Below are 18,464 nucleotides of genomic sequence, written 5' to 3' on the forward strand. Positions count from 1 at the left end.
ATAAACAGGTGGAGGCACTCATCGCTCCCAGGGCCTTGTCCACTTCCTCAGGGGTGACAAATTCGAACTCATGCCAGAAAATCCGATTAAGACTAACCCTTGGCATCTCGGCTGATACTGCCCAAGCGGAGTCCAGGTCTGTCCGAATCTGAGTGATTTTATCCGACAGAAACTGAACGAACTCCTCAGCTCTTCCCTGCAGGGGTTCCCCCACTTCCTCATCTTTCAGGAGGGAGTGGGTCACCCTAAACAGGGCAGCTGGGTGAGATTCCACGGACGCAATAAGAGCGGAAAAATGAGTACATTTTGCCGCCCGTATCGCCACTAGGTAAGTCCTGATAAAGGCTCTTAATAGTGATCGATCAGAATCAGAGTTACTAGCCCTCCAACGTCGCTCTAGGCGTCTCTTTTGGCACTTCATCTCCCAGAGTTCCGCGGAGAGGACTCAAAGGCGCAATACGATCCAATGCTTCAGCCGCCGCAACGTTCCAGGCAGCGACCAAAAACTTGGTCGGATTGCGGACAAGGGAGTCAGGTATCTCTCCAAGTTCCCTCTGAAATCCCTCCAGGTCCATCAGGCGCCTGGGGCGGAACCACTTAGTTGGCTCCACCTCCCTGCAATGGGGGAGTAGTGTCCTGAAGTCAAGTCTCAGCAAGGAGTGATCTGACCATGACAAGGGTGAGGTCTCTATTCCCCTTAACTCGAGATCACGTCTCCACTGCCCCGAGAGAAATACAAGGTCAAGCCTGTGTCCTGCTCTATGAGTTGGACCCTGAACTACCTGGGTCAAGTCCATGGTTGTCATGGAAGCCATGAACTCCTGTGCCCCATCTAAGTGTTCACCAAGAGACGGCAGATTAAAGTCCCCCAGTACCATTAGTCTGGGGAACTCCACCGCCAACCCGGCTACTGCCTCTAGCAGCACAGGCAGGGCTGTCGTGACGCAGCTGGGAGGTAGGTACGTCAACAGCAAGCCCAATTGAACCCCTAGGTCCAACTTCAAGAGGAGAGACTCACACCCCACAATCTCTGGGGCAGGGATCCTGCGAGGAACTAACGACCTTCGGACGATAACTGCTACTCCCCCACCCCTTCTCTGGTGTCGTGGTTGGTGGAGCACCTGGAACTCATCTGGGCACATTTCTGAGAGGGGGACTCCTCCCTCTTGGCCCAGCCAGGTTTCGGTTATACATGCCAGGTCTGCCTCCTCGTCTAATATTAAATCCGGACGAGGGGAGCTTTGTTCACAACCAACCTGGCATTTAGCAGCAACAACCTGAGACCAGGGCCCTGAACTCCTCTGCCACCAGGTCCTTGAGTTGAGCCTGAGGGGCTGGAACAAGGAATCGCTGTAATGTAGCGAGTCCTTCTTCCCTGGTAATGGCTAGCCCTACAGCTCCCGTCATATCTGCCCCTCCCAGTCGTAACCGAAATGCTCCGACATCCCTCCATCCCCGTAAACCCCCCCCTACCCCATGGACCCCATTCTTTCCGGCAGGCCACGCATACCATTCACTCCAGGACGGGAGGCGAGTCTGGGCCCCCATCCACTTCTGCTTCTGCAGTCAGTAGAGGGGATTCCAGGTCGCACTCCCGATCCTATCATACTCACCAATCAAATACTCTCTTCAGACACACCCCACAATAGTTATTAAAATACAATAATACAATAATTAAATTAAAAGTGGGCACATTTTCTCTCACATTCATATTCTCATATACCCAACAAACCAGCTAAAAAATGCAGTTCCTAAATCCATGGTAATTCAATTAATTTAGGAACGGTAAAAAGATTGGAAGTCCCGATCAGTGGTTCTGAACAGGCCCTAATTAGAACAAGCTGAATTGATTGGTCTTCCATCAAATCAGTAAATTAGCAAACAAAAACAAAAAAAGAATTCTTTGGGCATTCCTATAATTATAAAAATGGTGGAATTCTCTCTAATTCGACTTTTCTTTCCAGAAGTAATGGTACAAATATAGAAATACTCTAATTTCCTGTCCTGGGCAGAGCTTTGGCTTGATGGCTTATAAGTCTTCTCCAGTTTTGGTTTTAACAATGAATGTTGAACTCTAAGGAAATCTCAAGGGTGCTTTTTTTCAAGACACAACAGGACTTTCTGGTTTTTCTTTGAAGCTATGGAATAATCTCCCCGTGGAGATCCGTACCCTCACCACCGTCCAGGCCTTCCGCACAGCCCTCAAGATCTGGCTAGCCCGTCAGGCCTGGGGATAAGTTTTTACTTTCGCCCCTCCCGAATGTCCAGTGAATGTTGTGTTTTACTGTTTAATTTATTCTCGTTCACATTTCTTTTGTATTTGTCCTACACTCCCTTTCCCCTTTTATTGTAAGCCGCCCTGAGTCCCCTCAGGGAAAGGGGCGGCCTATAAGTGTACAATAAATAAATGTACAATAAATAGATGTTTCGCTTCTCATCCAAGAAGCTTCTTCAGCTCCTTTAGGACAACCATGATCTGGATGACTGAGAATCTCCATAGACATCTAATAAAATCTATTTCAGCGTGTGCTAATAACCACCCAAATTTCCCCAGCTTCCCCTTTCTAGCCACCAACTGTTCATCACTGGCAGATGTTTGGGCCACGAAGAGGGAGAACTTCAGTCCTTTCCCCACCTGAGGACAGTTGGACAGAAAATGCAAAGTCATGTGGTAAGAAAAACGGTTCTCTGTGGTTTCCGGAAATGTCAGATGCATCTGAGGAACGTTGAATGATGAAGAGTTACCAGATGCCTTCAGAAGTGGAGAAGGGAATAACCGAAGTTTCTTGCTTATGGATTGGAATTGATGTCGTGACTACATCGATCACATAGCTTCTTCCTCCTCCTCCTCCTCCTCCTCCTCCTCCTCCTCCTCCTCCTCCTCCTCCTCCTCCTCCTCCTCCTCCTCCTCCTCCTCCTCCTCCTCCTCCTCCTGTGGTGGTTTTCATGGAAATCTTGATGGATCTTCTCGATGGGGAGAAAATGGGCATATGGAAGCCATTTTGAATCACTTTTCTCTAACGGATATCTTAACAATGTGAAGCATTGACAGGAATACAAACAGGTTGCCATTCTCTTTTTTTAAGCCATTATTTTTAGGTTCCATGCCATTCAGGTGAAGCTCTGCCAAGATACATCGATGTTTTAATCGGATTTACAACAAAACACCACACAGCACTCCTGCTTAGGAGCCGGCGTTTATAATTGTACCTGGATTTTGATTTGTTTCTGTTTCTGTTCCTCAAATTGGCCTTTTTCTGCAGTCACTAAATATGCCTCCATATTTAAAGCCGTTTCAGGGCAATTTTCTTTCTTTACTTTTTCTTCCCTAAAGCTTTGTCCTACTTCTGGATATATATTGGGCCTCCCTTGATCTTTCTAAAATCTCTTATTTGTGGATAATGCCATTTTGGAGATAAAAGAACCGGCCTTCGGAAAAAAAAGGAGAAGAAACAAGCTCTATGTGGATTATAATTTTTCCCAAGCAGAGAGCAAGCCCTCTTCTAAGGGAAAAAAACATTTCCTGCATCAAAAGAGAATTGTGTTGGGTTTTTGGATTAATGTCCAGGAATCTATTCAACATGTCCACTATTACTTTAAAAAAGAAAGTTTTCATATGTAAGTTCCCCTGGATAAAATGGATGAGTTTTATTTCAGCGTCTTCTCTGCTTCTACCATTAATCTGTCAACGATGATACAAAGGAAGCCCTTATAGATGGTCAGGTATTTGGAATGATACTGGATGATACAAGACAGGTAAAATCCTGGATGAGAGCACCTTAATTCTTCTGATTCAAAAACATCAAAGAACATTCACGGTGGACCTAGAATTCAGGTAGGAAGGGAAATGGTTTCCCTGTGGTTTTAATCTCTCTTCTGTTGTTATGGCTAATGTTTACAGTCTAAATTATTCACCTGTGAGGATATTTTAAGAAACCAGCGGCATCGCTTTATTCCTAAAATCAATTGCTATTCAGAAAATAGTTGAGAATGGAAGAGCCATGTCAAGGACAGGTTGAAGAGAATGTGGAATTCATGGACATTCATGGAAATAGTTTATTATGCACTATTGTTGTATGGCCATTGCTTGCTTACGTGGTAAAGGAACTTGAGTGATAGACAGTATTTAAAATGCAGGGACAATTGTTTTCCAAATGTTTCTGGATTGTGTGATGAGGATGATGAGGATATGTTGAAGATGTTATCCATTCAGTCATGTCCAATTCTTGGTGATTATATGGGCCAAGTCTCTGCACATCACTCAATCTTGTACTTAGCGTTGTACACAGAGCTCTCAAATAGATGAAATAACGTACAAATTTTTGATTCAATGGCTGAAATATTTGAGAACGGGAGAGTAGTGTTGATGATGGGTTGAAAAGAATGTGGAATTTGTGGAATTTAATGACTGAAACATTTGAGAATGAGAGAGCAGTGTTGATGATGGGTTGAACAGAATGTGGAGTTTGTGGAATTTTTTTACTTGGAAACCACTTCTGGACTTTTTGCTTGAGGTGGAAAGTAATAAAACTTTGATTTGGGGTTACTTTCCCAATGTTGTATTTGTATTATATTTTAATAAATTAATAAAATTTTTGAATTAAAAAATGGCGAAGTCTATATTTCCTACAAAGTAAGCAATGGACTTCTAAAGAATAAAACCCCCAAAATAAAATTCAAGAGCAGAAAGCAGAAGTAGACTACTACAGGAAATATTTTTTGTATGGCTGTTACTCACTGTGTGTTTGTCTTCGGCAGTGGAACCCAGTTAATACTCACAGGTAAGTCTCTTTCAAATGCCGATACAATTGTTTTTCAACTGTTTTTGATTTTAATTTGTTGTTTTTTTTTCTCACCAAACAGTCTCTGCTTCAAATGAAGCATCTTCGATATAGCTTACATTTTTTTAAATGCTTTGGTTTTTCTCTTTCATGTTGTATAAAGAACTCTCAGCTAGACAAAATAACGTAAAGAATTTTGATTCCATGACCGAAATATCTGAAAATGGGGGAGCAGCGTTGATGATGGGTTGAAAAAAAATGTAGAATTTGTGAAATTTTGTGGAAACAGATTGAGCAGAGAGTTCCTTGCCTCAGCGAGGATTCCCTTAGTGGGAAACATTGCAAAAAAGCTTTGGTAGAATATGCTATCTAGTTGCCTGCTAATTCAGAAAAATGTGGACATTAAATGTGGGTCTGTCAAATGAGTAATCTTTGCAAAGCAAATTATGACTTTGAAAAAAGAACTTAGGAGATCTAAGATCCAACTCAAAACAGCAAACTCGCAAAAGTTGATGGAGTTTAGCAGAAATTTCTGCTTGGAAACCACTTCTGAACTTTTTGCTTGAGGTGGAAAGAAATAAAACTTTGATTGTGGGTTTTGGTGATTAGATAGCTTTGTTGTTATACAAATGGCTGGTTTATATGATTGTATAAATATTTAAAAAATTGAGGTTTGATGATATTATCAATCTACTTGAACCAAAAGGAGTTGGAAGTCCATTCTTTTTTTTTCTTTTTCTCTCTTGGCCTACACCTTTATCTTCACTTGTGTTTATATTATATTTTTTATAAACTAAATTTTGAACTCAAAAAATGGCCAAGTCCATATTCCCTACAAAGTGAGCAATGGACTTATAAAAAATAAAAAAAACCTCAAAATAAAATCCAAGAGCAGAAAGCAGAAGTAGACTACTACAGGAAATATTTTTTGTATGGCTGTTACTCACTGTGTGTTTCTCTTCGGTGGTGGAACCCAGCTATCAGTCACAGGTAAGTCTCTTTCAAATGCCGATAGAATTGTTTTCCAACTGTTTTTTATTTTAATTTGTGTTGTTGTTGTTTTTCTCACCAAACAGTCTCTGTCTCAAATGAACATTTTAAAAAAATGCTTCAGTTTTCTCTTTCATGTTGTATAAAGAACCCTCAAATAGATGAAATATAAACTACTAAGAGAGGAATAATTATTCAAGTGATCCGACTATTTGTGTTCTTAACATTTTTCTCCAACGTGTTACATTTCTGTCCCCTAAAAAGCATGCTAATCTGTCCTTATTGTGTTTAATAATTTATTTCTCACTGCCCTTTTCAAGAAAAACAAAATCCAGGTAATGGTTATGCCAAAATGTCAAGCGCATTCTTCAATATCTTCAATATCTTGTTTTATTTGCATATGGTTGATCCAGCTCATAGATAATTTAAAAATAGAATTGCATCAACTCATGGAATGATTGTTCGGAAAATAAATGCGGGAAAGTACATTTAAACAAGTCAACATAAGAAAAATAGGAAAAATGTATCAAATCTCTTTTATCTCTTTGTGTTTGTACGTGTTGTGTGTGTTACAAGACATTAGAAATGTGAGTTTCCATACACTATCTGGTTTTAAGACAAAACTCAGAGGCAAGATTTTTGTGGGGGAATAGAGAAATAGAACTTGCACCCTTTCGAAAAAATCATTTTTTTTCTCGTGCTTTAATGTTTAGATTTCTTTATCTCATTGCAAAAATTCCTTCTGCTCATTTCTACAGATCTGAATGAATAAATAAATGAGGGGAGGTTGATGATACACTCTGAAATTCAAAATAGATTTTTTTTCCTATCAAAATAAATCTTAGACAAGTAACCTGGTTGTATTTGGTTAAGTCCAGAATTCACATTCTTGATAGATGATTGATAGATAGATAGATAGATAGATAGATAGAGAGAGAGAGAGAGAGAGAGAGAGAGAGAGAGAGAGAGAGAGAGATAGAGAGATAGAGAGAGAGAGAGATAGAGATAGAGATAGAGATAGAGAGAGAGAGAGAGAGAGAGAGAGAGAGAGAGAGAGAGGATCTGTGACTAACATTATGGTTCATGGGTTTGAGGTATATCATCTTAAAAATCATCTGAAAACATTATTTACATAATATTAGTACCTAGCAATAAATCAAAATATATTGAAAAGGATGCATTGCTTGGTAATTCACTAATCATAAGCAAACCTTTGGATCCTTTTTTTAAAAAATCATCTTAAAAATGAATCTGAACATTTGTTTTATTTTGGAAATGGAAAGGGATTTTTTATAAATAGAGGTGAAATTTCACAAAGAATAGAATAACAGGGTTGGAAGGGACCTTGAAGGTCTTCTAGTCCAACTCCCTGCTTAGGTAGGAAACCCCACACCCCTTCAGACAAATGGATACCCAACACCTTCTTAAAAACGTCCAGTGTTGGAGCATTCACAACTTCTGGAGGCAAGTCGTTCCACTGATTAATTGTTCCCACTGTCAGGAAATGTCTCCTCAGTTCTAAGTTGCTTCTCTCCTTGATTAGTTTCCACCCATTGCTTCTTGTCCTGTTTTCAGGTGCTTTGGAGAATAGTTTGACTTCCTCTTCTTTGTGGCAGCCCCTGAGATAAAAAGAGATAAAATGAAGCATAGGGCAATTTGAAGCTAGAGAATTTGAAAATTGCATGCCAAAATTGCAAACGGGCTAAAGACAAGTTGAATACCTCTGTTTGGTTTGGTTTCCTTGTTTTGTGTTGTTTTAATGTTACCTTTATTTTGCTTTTTAAAAATCCATAGATAAAAGGTGAGGGAGGTCTGGCTTGGCAAGAGATAATAAAGTGCCCAGTTAAAAGAATAACAGAGTTTTTCTTACTGATTGATGGTCAATAGTGGTGATCAGAATTTTCTACCTATTCTCCATGCTCAAATCGACTCTTAACCCTATTAGGGAAAATATCTGTTTTCTTCTTGTCTGTGATAAGTAACCAATATTCCTTTGCTTTAAAAAACAAACAAACCTGGAATCAGCTAGCGACCTCCCGAGTGTTTAATTAAATCTGTAACACTGGATGAGGAAGATCGTTAATCTATTGCTGTCACACCCCTTTTGTCATTCTTAACAACCACACATTAGGTCGCTGATTTTAAAACCCAGTACAAACTAGCAAAGGAATGCAAAGTTTTATACAGATTTTGTCTAGATTATTTGTGGAATAGTGGGCTATATTTATACTCCCTTTTCTTTCATGACAAGAGTTGAAATTAGACAGGTCCAAAATTCTGTAACTTTAGTTGCTTCCTTGATTATTGATTGGTATGATGCTTGATACGTTAGTATTGTGTTCCATTGTTTTGTTGTTAGTTGCGAAGTCATGTCTGACCCATCGCGGCCCCATGGACAATGTTCCTCCAGGCCTTCTGTCCTCTACCATCCCATGGAGTCAATTTAAGCTCACGCCGACTGCTTCGGTGACTCCATCCAGCCACCTCCTTCTCTGCCATCCCCTTCTTCTTTTGCCCTCCATCGTTCCCAGCATGAGGCTCTTCTCCAGGGAGTCCTTCCTTCTCATTAGGTGGCCAAAGTCTTTGAGTTTCCTCTTCAGAATCTGGCCTTCTAAAGAACAGTCAGGATTGATCTCCTCTAGGACTGACCGGTTGGATCGCCTTGCAGTCCAAGGGACTCACAGGAGTCTTTGCCAGCACCAGAGTTCAAAGCCTCCATTCTTTGGTGCTCAGCCTTTCTTATGGTCCAACTTTCACAGCCATATATTGCAATTGGGAAAAACATAGCCTTGACTATATGCACTTTTGTTGGCATGCATTGTGTTCCATGCATCGGTTTAATAACTGTCAAGAAATTTCTCTTTAGTTCTAAGTTGGTTCTCTCCTTGATTAGTTTCCATCTGTTATTTCTTGTCTTGCTTTCTGATGCTTTGGAGAATAGCTTGACTCCCTCTTCTTTGGGGCAGCCCCTGAGCTATTGGAACACTGCTATCATGTCACCCCTAGTTCCTCTTTTTATCAAACTACCATAGACATACTCAGTTCCTACAACTGTTCTTCATATGTTTTAGCTTCCAGTTCCCTTGATTGTTATAGGTTACTTAAAAGATAGACTTCATTTATTATTTAGGGATGATATCAGAAGGACCAGATCTGAATTTCATGACAGCTTTTAGAATAACAGAGTTGGAAGGGACCTTGAAGGTCTTCTAGTCCAACTCCCTGCTTAGGCAGGAAACCCTACACCACTTCAGACAAATAGACATCTTCTTAAAAAACGTCCAGTGTTGGAGCATTCACAACTTCTGGAGGCAAATTGTTGCTCTAACTGTCAGGAAATTTCTCCTTAGTTCTAAGTTGTATTTCAGTGTTAAGATTCAGTGTGGAACTTCATGAGATCTTCCAGGTCAGCCCACTGTATCTCTTTCGATGCAAGTCTTTGCTCCTATCCACTTCCTCCCGCACAGTTTTGATGAGGAAAACTATACATTTATCAATCTAGTGACTCTTAATCTTGCACCGGTTTTAAAATATTGTTTGTCGGGGTTTCAAATGGCATCCTGTATGAAATAATAGCTTGAGGCAAGAAGTTCCTCAAAACACCAACTTATTAGAAGAGCCATGGTGGCACATCTAGGAAAACCCAAATTGGAAAGCTTCCAGGTTTTCCCCACCCAGTTGAAAGTTCAAGACCCTGCCCCAACACCCAAAAGTCCATCAAATGGTCCAATCAGTGGATGAAGATTCCTCCCATCCACATCCATCCAGGTGCAGGGATAAGGTGACCTTGACTTTCTGAGAAGGAATGTTATTATGGCTACACATCTCCCAAGCTCCATACCATCCTTCCTCCCAGTTTCCCATGCTAACTATGTTTGAATATGTGGCATATATGTGGTTTGAATATTTGAGGCCCTATACCCTGATGTCTCCCAAGCCTGACAGGCTGCCCCCCTCAACAGAAGAGTATGTCCTGTAACAAAAGTAACACAGGGGATTAATCAGTTACCTAACTACCTCCCCTCCCAGGGAGACCCTTTGGCTAATCTGGGTAGATTAATTGCTTAATTGATCTATCTCGATACCATCCCTCCTCCCAGTTTCCATTACTAACTATGTTTGAATATGTGGCAGGCTTGAGGCCCTATAAAATGATGGCTTCCAAGCATGACAGCTGTGAAGAACCTCATGAGATCTTCCTCTCTTCCAGGTCTGCCCCCAGTATCGCCTTCAGTGCAAGTCTTTGCTCCTACCAGGGAAGAAGTCAGAGGCCCGAACCCATATACTGTCGTGTGTCTCCTAACCGACTTTTACCCACCTGCTTTCAACGTGCAATGGAAGGGGGATGATAAAGTGATAAAATCTGGAATGGAGACCACCAAAGCCAGCAAGCAAGGTGACCGTTACATTGCCAGCAGTTACCTGAGATTGAGTGAAGCTGACTATGGAAAATATGGTACGTTCACCTGTGAAGTGACACATGACGGGAAGGCCATTGCAAAGACTGTGCGAAAATCTGGGAGTTGTTAACTCTATGATGAGTTCCTTTCCTGCCATCAGGAATGAAAAAAGAGTCCCATCTGCTGGGGTCTCAAACTTTCTTTCCCAAACTTAGTTTGATCCATAACACCTCTTTCTATCCCATGTAGTTACACCCTTTGTATCCCCTCCACACCTTCGCCCTTCAAATCAATCCCACCCTCCTCTTTGACCTGTTATATTCTACTGTCAGCAATGAATAAAGATGGATGTATTTCATTTGTGTGACTGATTCATCAAATTTATCAAGAATGCAGAGATGTGTAAGCTGTGTATCTTGGGGGAGGGGGAGGAGAGAAATGGTCTCTTTCCAAGATCCTATTTCACACAGTTAGCCACATTCAATGGTGGGGGTGGGATCAGGTCTGATTCTCTGGAGGATTTCAGTAAGTATCATTGGGTTTTGGATTCCTAAATGGGTGTTGCATTAAATTCACACATGAATTGTTCTTAAGTTTGAAATGAAAAAGCCTTGTTCTTTACTAGTAATGCTAGAAGATTTGGGAAGATATGGGATCATAGAGGTTCTTCCAATAACTCTAACCAATTCTCCTGCTGATATCAGATCAGTATTGGACATCTCAATCTTATCATCTATCTATCTATCTATCTATCTATCTATCTATCTATCTATCTATCTATCTATCTATCTATCATCTATCTCTATCCATCTATCTATCTATCCATCTATCTATCTATCCATCTATCTATCATCTATCCATCTATCATCTTTCTATCTTTCTATCTCTGTATCTATCTATCTATCTCTGGATCTATCTATCAATCATCTATATCTATCAATCATCTATCCATCTATCCATCTCTCTATCTATAATCTATCTATCTATCTATCTATCTATCTATCTATCTATCTATCTATCTATCTATCTATCTATCTACCTACCTACCTACCTACCTACCTACCTACCTACCCATCATCTATCATCTATCCATCTATCTTTCTCTGTATCTATATCTATCTATCTATCTATCTATCTATCTATCTATCTATCTATCTATCTATCTATCTATCTATCTTGTCTGCCTTTCTGTTATTCTATCTCTATTATCAATTATCAATCAATTAATCATCTATCTACTATCTCTCAAGTCACAAAGTGTAAAAATGCAACACACTATTAATTCAAGCCAAAGGGAACATATATAAAAGGAAAAAATAACAGTTACAAAAAGAAATATCCTTCTCCAACCTAGCCTACGTCTGATTCTCTTGAGGATATCAAGAAGCATCATCTACATGTGTATTGTAATACATTCACACATGAATTCTTCTCAAGTTTGAAATCAAAATGCCTTGTTCTTTAGTTGTAATGCTGTCAGATTGGGGGACATATGAGATCACAGAAGCCCTTCCAAAAACTCTTCGTCCACCAATCGATATACAGCAAATATATGGTTGAACTACTAACTCTCAAGTCACAACGTGTAAAAATACACCATAGCATTAATTCATGCAAAAATTGGCATTACAAACATATATAAAAAGAAGAAATCTTATGAAGTTGTCAATTCATGGAAGCAACCAAGTAGGGCTAGAAGTAAATATATGGCTATTGCCTTCAAAACCCCTGAGTGTTGGTGTCATTCAATAAAAATACTTCCATCCTTTCATCATAACTGGAGTTGATCCAATTCAGGAATGGGTGTTTCAGCTCTGATTGACAGTTCAAGTACAGAGGGCCTTTTTAAAGGACCCTGTGGTGAAATGTCTGGTCAATAAATTTGATAAAAAAATAAATGAAGTGGACTCTACTCTAGGTTTGAGCAAATACTTACTCAATTCATCATATGGAAGGTCAACAAATTGACCAGCTGTCACCAAACCAGTATCTAGCTAGGAAATCTATATGGAAAGACAGGTTTAGTAGTTTATATGGATTGCTTGCAAATTCAAAACTGCTTGGAGATGATTACTATCCATTGCCTGGTGGAACTCGATTAAGCCTTTCACAAGATGTTTCTTTTGCCATTTGTCAGAGCTAATTCCTTATTCCCTGGGGACAAAATAAAAAGAAGACAACAAGGGAAGCGGGATGGATGGGTTTGAAGAATCTGCCTAGGCCTCCCAATTCTTTTCAGATCTATAAATCACTTTTGGTTCAACTTTGGACTCAAAAGTTGCCTTCCACCTCCTCAGGAAAAGTCCCTGGAAAAAGATCTGAGATCTTAGAAGATCATGTCACTATACTCTCTATACATAAGCGCTTGCTTTACGATTTATCCCAGTTTTTCCATGAATGAGCACATTCTAAATAACATCGCACTACCAACAAGGAGCATTGCGCATGGAAGCAACAAGGATTGATATTCAGGAAACACCTAGATATCCCAGAATCTTTTGAAATCTATGAATCACTTTAGGCCTTAATTGCAGAGGCTCAGTAGTTGGCTCACTCAAGAAGTAAAAAAAAAAAACAACCTTGGATCAGACTTGATGTCTTAGAAGATGTTGTACATTATCTCTCCATATGTCAAAATGTATTTTACCACCTTCTGAAATTTCCACGGAAGTATACATTCTAACATGGGAGGCGGTGGCTCAGTGGCTGCTGAGCTTGTCGATCAGCAAGGTCGGCAGTTTGGGGGGTTCGAATCCCTAGTGCCATGTAATGGAGTGATCCCCATTACTTGTCCCACCTACCAGTTCGAAAGCATGTAAAAAAGGCATGTAGAAACATAGGGACCACCTTTCGTGGGAAGGTAACAGTATTCCGTGCACCTTCGGAGTTTAGTCATGCTGGCCACATGACCACGGAGACGTCTTCAGACAGAGCTGGCTCTTCGGTTTTGAAATGGAGATGAGCACTGCTCCCTAGAGATAGGAATGACTAGCACATATGTGCAAGAGGAACCTTTACCTTTACCTATACATTCTATAGGCCATCACAAAACCACAATGGACCATTCCAAATCTCCACTCCAGGCAGAATATTGACACAACCCTCTTATATTTATAGTTAAGGACACCTGGAGATGAGCAGGTAAAGAATTTCTAGTCTTCCAGAAAAACCTGTCAATTGATAGACCTGAATAGAACCAGGCATAATCCATGGTCTAGGCTCTTCTTGGAAGGGTTCCTTCATATAAGGCATCTTGAGAAATACAAAGCTATCTATCCCACATGACTCACTGAGCTTTCAACCTCAAGGATATTCTGAGGGAGTCACAATCAGAAAAGGGTCACTTCCCAGGGGTCCATTTTTCGATGGATCTACTCAACACTATTGTTAATGGTGGACTACAGAAGTCGTAATTCAGCAATCAAGCAGAACTTCAAGAACACATCCAGTGCATTGAGTTAAATTCATCAGAAAAAAATAAGAGCATAGACAAAACTTCAGTAACCTGTCACACGTCTTAAACATAGTTTATATTTACAAAACTGGCAAAGCTGCAAGACATCTGAGTGTTTTTCTCATAATCTAGAAGGAATGAAAGTTCTCATCTACCATCTGCCTGCATCCAGAAAGGAATCGCTTCAAGAATGGAAGTTCTTGAATGACCTGAGATCTTTCTAAATCACCAACAAGTCCTCCTTTCACAATTCCAAAAATGGATCATTGGGGGGGGGGTGTTCCCTCCCAAATTGCATTCCATGGGATTTAAGGAACTTGAAATGACTGTCTGACCACTTGTTCAGGGGTCAGCAACTGCGGCTCTGGAGCAACTGCGGCTCTGGAGCTGCATGTGGCTCTTTCATCCTTCTGCTGTGGCTCCCTGTCACTGATCGGCTCCACAACTGTTAGGTTGGGATAGGTAGAGGAAAACGGATGCCACACCAGGAGGAGACTATGATGGGGGAACTGGACTTCCAGTTGGCTCCAGAATTGAACAGAGGGGTTCCGGTTAGGACCTTTGTGGCTCTTTGAATCTTTAAGGTTGCCGACCCCTGCTCTATTTGAAGAATGTCAAGAGAAGGCAGGTTTTTGTACAACTGTGTATCACTGTGGTGGGTATTCGGAGGAGGAACCCAACTAATTGTCACAGGTAAGTCAACAAATTTATCCCAAATCTTTATTTCCGCATGTGATATTTTCATGTTTTAATCTTTTTCCACATCTTTCCCTACTTTGACTCCATGCACTTTGATTTTTGGGTTGCTTTTGATTCATCAATTATGATTTTTTTTTCCAATGAGAACTGAACATTTAGACAAGGTCACGACAACTTGATTCAAATCTACATGATTTCATTTTCCATGTTTGCAGATACACTTTGGTTTTTATGATCAGGGTTAATGAGATCTTGAGAAATCTCACTGGGTGAAACTTTTATCCTCAGGCGTAGTTTTTCTGTGGATTAAAAGAAAATTTGTTTTGTGGTTTCTTCACTTGAACTGAATGTGAGTGGCTGAATGTCCGATTTTATCCCTCTCTGTTTAGATTTCTGAAGTGGAATTAAATAAGCCAAAATATGACACATTGTCAATCTGATGCTTTGTTTTATAATTTGGTTTTTAAAAAGTCTCCATCCTCTTTCAGCTGAAAGACACAGATCTCAATTTTCTGTCATCAAAATTATATTAAAATGTTGGAATGTCTGATCAACCATTCATCATTCATTCCAATGGCTAAATCAGTCAATGCAGGGAGTTCAATCTTTACTTCATATCAATTTTTTCCTCTTGATTTTTTTCTCTCGTTTTATTTTTTTATTCAAGTTTTTGGTAGTCACTCAGCTCCAATGGACTCTGTGCTGTGATTTCCCTTTGATTGGAAAGGGATCCACTACAGGATCTACTACTAGATCTAGGGTTAGATTTAGAGATATGGAGATGGCTGTCCAAATTATGTACCCCCACCTTTGCAAAAATATTCTGATTCAGCCACAACCAAGGAAAATGTTATAATGATATAAGCATTTTTATTTATATAATAATAATAGATTCAGAGGGGACCATTTTTCGATGGATCAAATTTGCAGAAATGGATTTGTGAATGAACCTGCATTTCTCATTTGGAGAGGGGGGGATCCTTTCCTAAACAACCTTCAAAGGGGTAAATGAATATGGTATGATTGTGAAGAAAAGAGAAGTGGATATCTAACCAATGTGTTGGATTTCCAACTTTCGTTTCGGGAAGATATAGGGAGGTTTGGTTGAATTGTCTTCTCTTATTTTGTCCAAACTAATAAGATCAACTACTTTGTATCAAACCCTAATTCTTATTTAGTCTCTACAAAATTTAGAAATTGGGATAAGACCTCAATTCCAATTATTTTACACAAATTAGTAACATAGTATGCAAGTAAAGGATTAGAACGTTTCTTATTATCTCTTTTGCAGAAGTTCAGAATTTTGCTATTTTTCTCCCACATGTGTTAAACAAACGATAAAAATATTAAATCCAAAGTATTTCTTTCAGAGGTTAACTTGGGATAGAGCCCTGAAAAAATTGATTAACTGAGTGGAGGGGAAAGAGTAACCTCTTATAAAGAGTAAGATGACTTTGTGAGGGATATTTGCAAGAAATGTTTCTTATGGCATATATGTCATATGTATTCTTTTAATTCAGTGTCTTGGAATGAGGAGATGATAAGAACATTTCATCAACAATTGGGTATGGGAACCCACTCCCAATGAGTTTTCAAATCATCGCTCTTCCAGTTGGAATCTAACATAAATTGGAGATCTCTAAGATGTTCTCCACAAAAGAAATCGGAGTTAGGAGATTGGACCGCATTTTCTTTAGCATTGAATCTAAATGCTCTTAGAAAGTTGGGTTGACCTGAAACTCAACTCTAAGCATTTAAACCATTGAGTTTCAATGTTTCTGGAAAGTTGGTTTGACATCAAAGAGAGGTATAAATTCCATGAAACTCAACTCTGTTCCTCCCCTTTTGTGCAGTAAAAATGTGTTTCATAGGGAAAAGATTTATGTTTCAGCTCAGGCAATTGTTTGTTCTACCATGGCGAACAAACCTCACTGCATCCAGGAACTAAAAATAATTTTATTTCTCTTCCTGCCTCTGAAATTGACAAACGCAGGGAGAGAAACCACACAGGAGAAAGAACAAACTGAATGTACAAAAGGCACTCAGTTTCTAATCTTTCCTTGGCCTGGTATCAAAAAATAATAATAATTAAACGATTATAATTCATCATGGGTATAGTAAATCAATTTACAACCTGTACTTCTCCCTAAGGCATACTGATCTCCAGATGTTCTTTTAGAGTCTTCTTCTTTATTTATTTAGTTTGTCAAACACGTACAAGATAACAGGTATAACTATAAACATGGACATGAACCAAGGAAATGAGTACAAATAAATCGGAGCAGTAGGACAGGGATGGAAGGCACGCTGGTGCCTTTTACGGACTTCTTAGGAATAGGGGGAGGTTGACGCTCGACAGTTTAAGGTTAAAGTTTGGGGGGTTGAGGATGCAACAATGGAGTCAGTTGCTATTTCCTTTTTACATTTATAATTCCTACAACCTAATGTTACACATATAAATATTCTACTTCCATTCGTTACTCCTGTTCTCTGACCAATAATACCGTTTGTATATGGTATTCTTCATCTTCTCCATCTTGCAGTTTGAAAGTTAATTTGACCATCTCCGCACAGTCCAATACTTTTTTAATTATCATGTTTTCGGAAGGTATGCTGTCTAATTTCCAATTTTGAGTGTATGTTACTCTTGCTGCTGTCAGTGTATGTACTATTATAATATAATTGATTTCTTTTGCAAACGTTCCTCTAGTATCCCTAACAAAAACATCTCGAGTTTAAATTGAATTTGAAGGCCTGTTGTTTCTTGCATTGAAGTTTTAAGGTGCAGTGTCGAACTTCATGAGATCTTCCTCTCTTCCAGGTCAGCCCACCGTATCTCCTACGGTGCAGATCTTTGGTTCTTCCGAGCAAGAGATCAAAAGCCAGAACAAAGCCACCGTGGTGTGTCTCATAAGTGACTTTCACCCACCAGTTTTAAGCGTAAAATGGAAGGTTGATGGTACCGAGACCACATCTGGAGTGGAGACAACCAAAGCCACCAAGCAGGGAGACAAATACCTTGCCAGCAGTTACCTGACCAGGAGTGCTTCTGACTATGGAGGTCATACTTATGTTTGTGAAGTGGAACATGGTGGGAAGACCTTTCCGAAGACTTTTTCAGGATCTGGAAGTTGTTAACTCCAACCTTTATCCTGACCTGCCATTCAGGCGGGAGAAAAAGAGTACCTTCTCCTGGAATCTCATTCCTTCTTTCCTAAATTGAGCTTTATCACTAATGTCTCTTTCTATTCCAAATAGTTACACCCTTTGTATTCCCTCCATGCTTTCGTCCTCCCAATGGATTCCCCCCTCCCCCACTTTGATCTGTTAGATTCTACTGTCAGCACATAATAAAGATGGATGTATTTCATTTGTGTGACTGTTTCATCAAGTTTATCAAGGATACAGAGCTGTATAAGCTTTCCTATCTTGTGGGGCGGAATGGTCTCCTTCCAAGAGCATATTTCACACAGTTAGCCAGATTCAATGGGGGGGGGGGATTTACTCTGATTCTCTTTGGGATTTCAAGAAACATCATTGGGTTTTGGATTCCTGCATGGGTGTTGCAATAAATTCACACATGAATTCTTCTCAAGATGGAAATGAAAATGCCTTGTTCTTTAGTAGTAATGTTAGCATATTTGGGAGTATATGGGATCAAAACTGTTCTTACAATAACTCTAACCAGTCCTCCAGCTGATATAAACATGGGATTGGATGGAATGGGACAGTTCAATCTTTGCCTGTCTGTCTGTCTATCCATATCAACCTACCTACCTATGATATCTCTGTCTATCTCTCTCTATCTATCTCATTTATACATCTATCTAACTAACTACTATCTATCTATCTATCTATCTATCTATCTATCTATCTATCTATCTATCTATCTATACCTACCTACCTACCTACCTACCTATCTTCATATCTATCTGTGTCTGTCTATCTTTTATCTATCTTATCTTTCTTTTATCTATTTATCTTATTTATCTATCTGCAGTCCAAGGCAAGGTCACAAATTCAAAGCTAGGTAACCATCAATTCATGCTAAAAGTGACATTACAAAATAATAATGTACAAACATATAAAACTATAAAGATGACAATTCATGGAAAACACTAAAAATGTGTTTTGCTCTGA

At 39.5% G+C, this 18,464-nt stretch overlaps 1 protein-coding gene and 1 gene segment (V, D, J or C); both read left to right on the forward strand.

Moving 5' to 3' along the window:
• The window catches only part of LOC106552091 (immunoglobulin lambda-1 light chain-like), a 140,351-nt gene extending 122,657 nt beyond the window's left edge, over nt 1–17,694 (forward strand). For 2 of the 3 annotated variants that reach the window (XM_087705690.1, XM_087705691.1), the window contains exons 3-4: nt 14,281–14,318; nt 17,146–17,694. In XM_087705690.1, coding sequence (XP_087561816.1) covers nt 14,281–14,318; nt 17,146–17,462 — 355 coding nt within the window. In that variant the 3' untranslated portion in view covers nt 17,463–17,694. Of the gene's footprint in view, nt 1–14,279; nt 14,319–17,145 lie in introns of all 3 variants that reach the window. The other variant, XM_087705692.1, reaches the window with a different exon arrangement.
• Nucleotides 1–18,464, forward strand: part of LOC106556236 (immunoglobulin lambda variable 5-39-like) — a 69,078-nt gene that overhangs the window by 24,897 nt on the left and 25,717 nt on the right.

This window comes from Thamnophis sirtalis, unplaced genomic scaffold (genome assembly GCF_051295495.1).
Source record: "Thamnophis sirtalis isolate CommonGarterSnake01/CBP01778 unplaced genomic scaffold, rThaSir2_p1.2 scaffold_2, whole genome shotgun sequence".
NCBI lineage: Eukaryota > Metazoa > Chordata > Lepidosauria > Squamata > Natricidae > Thamnophis > Thamnophis sirtalis.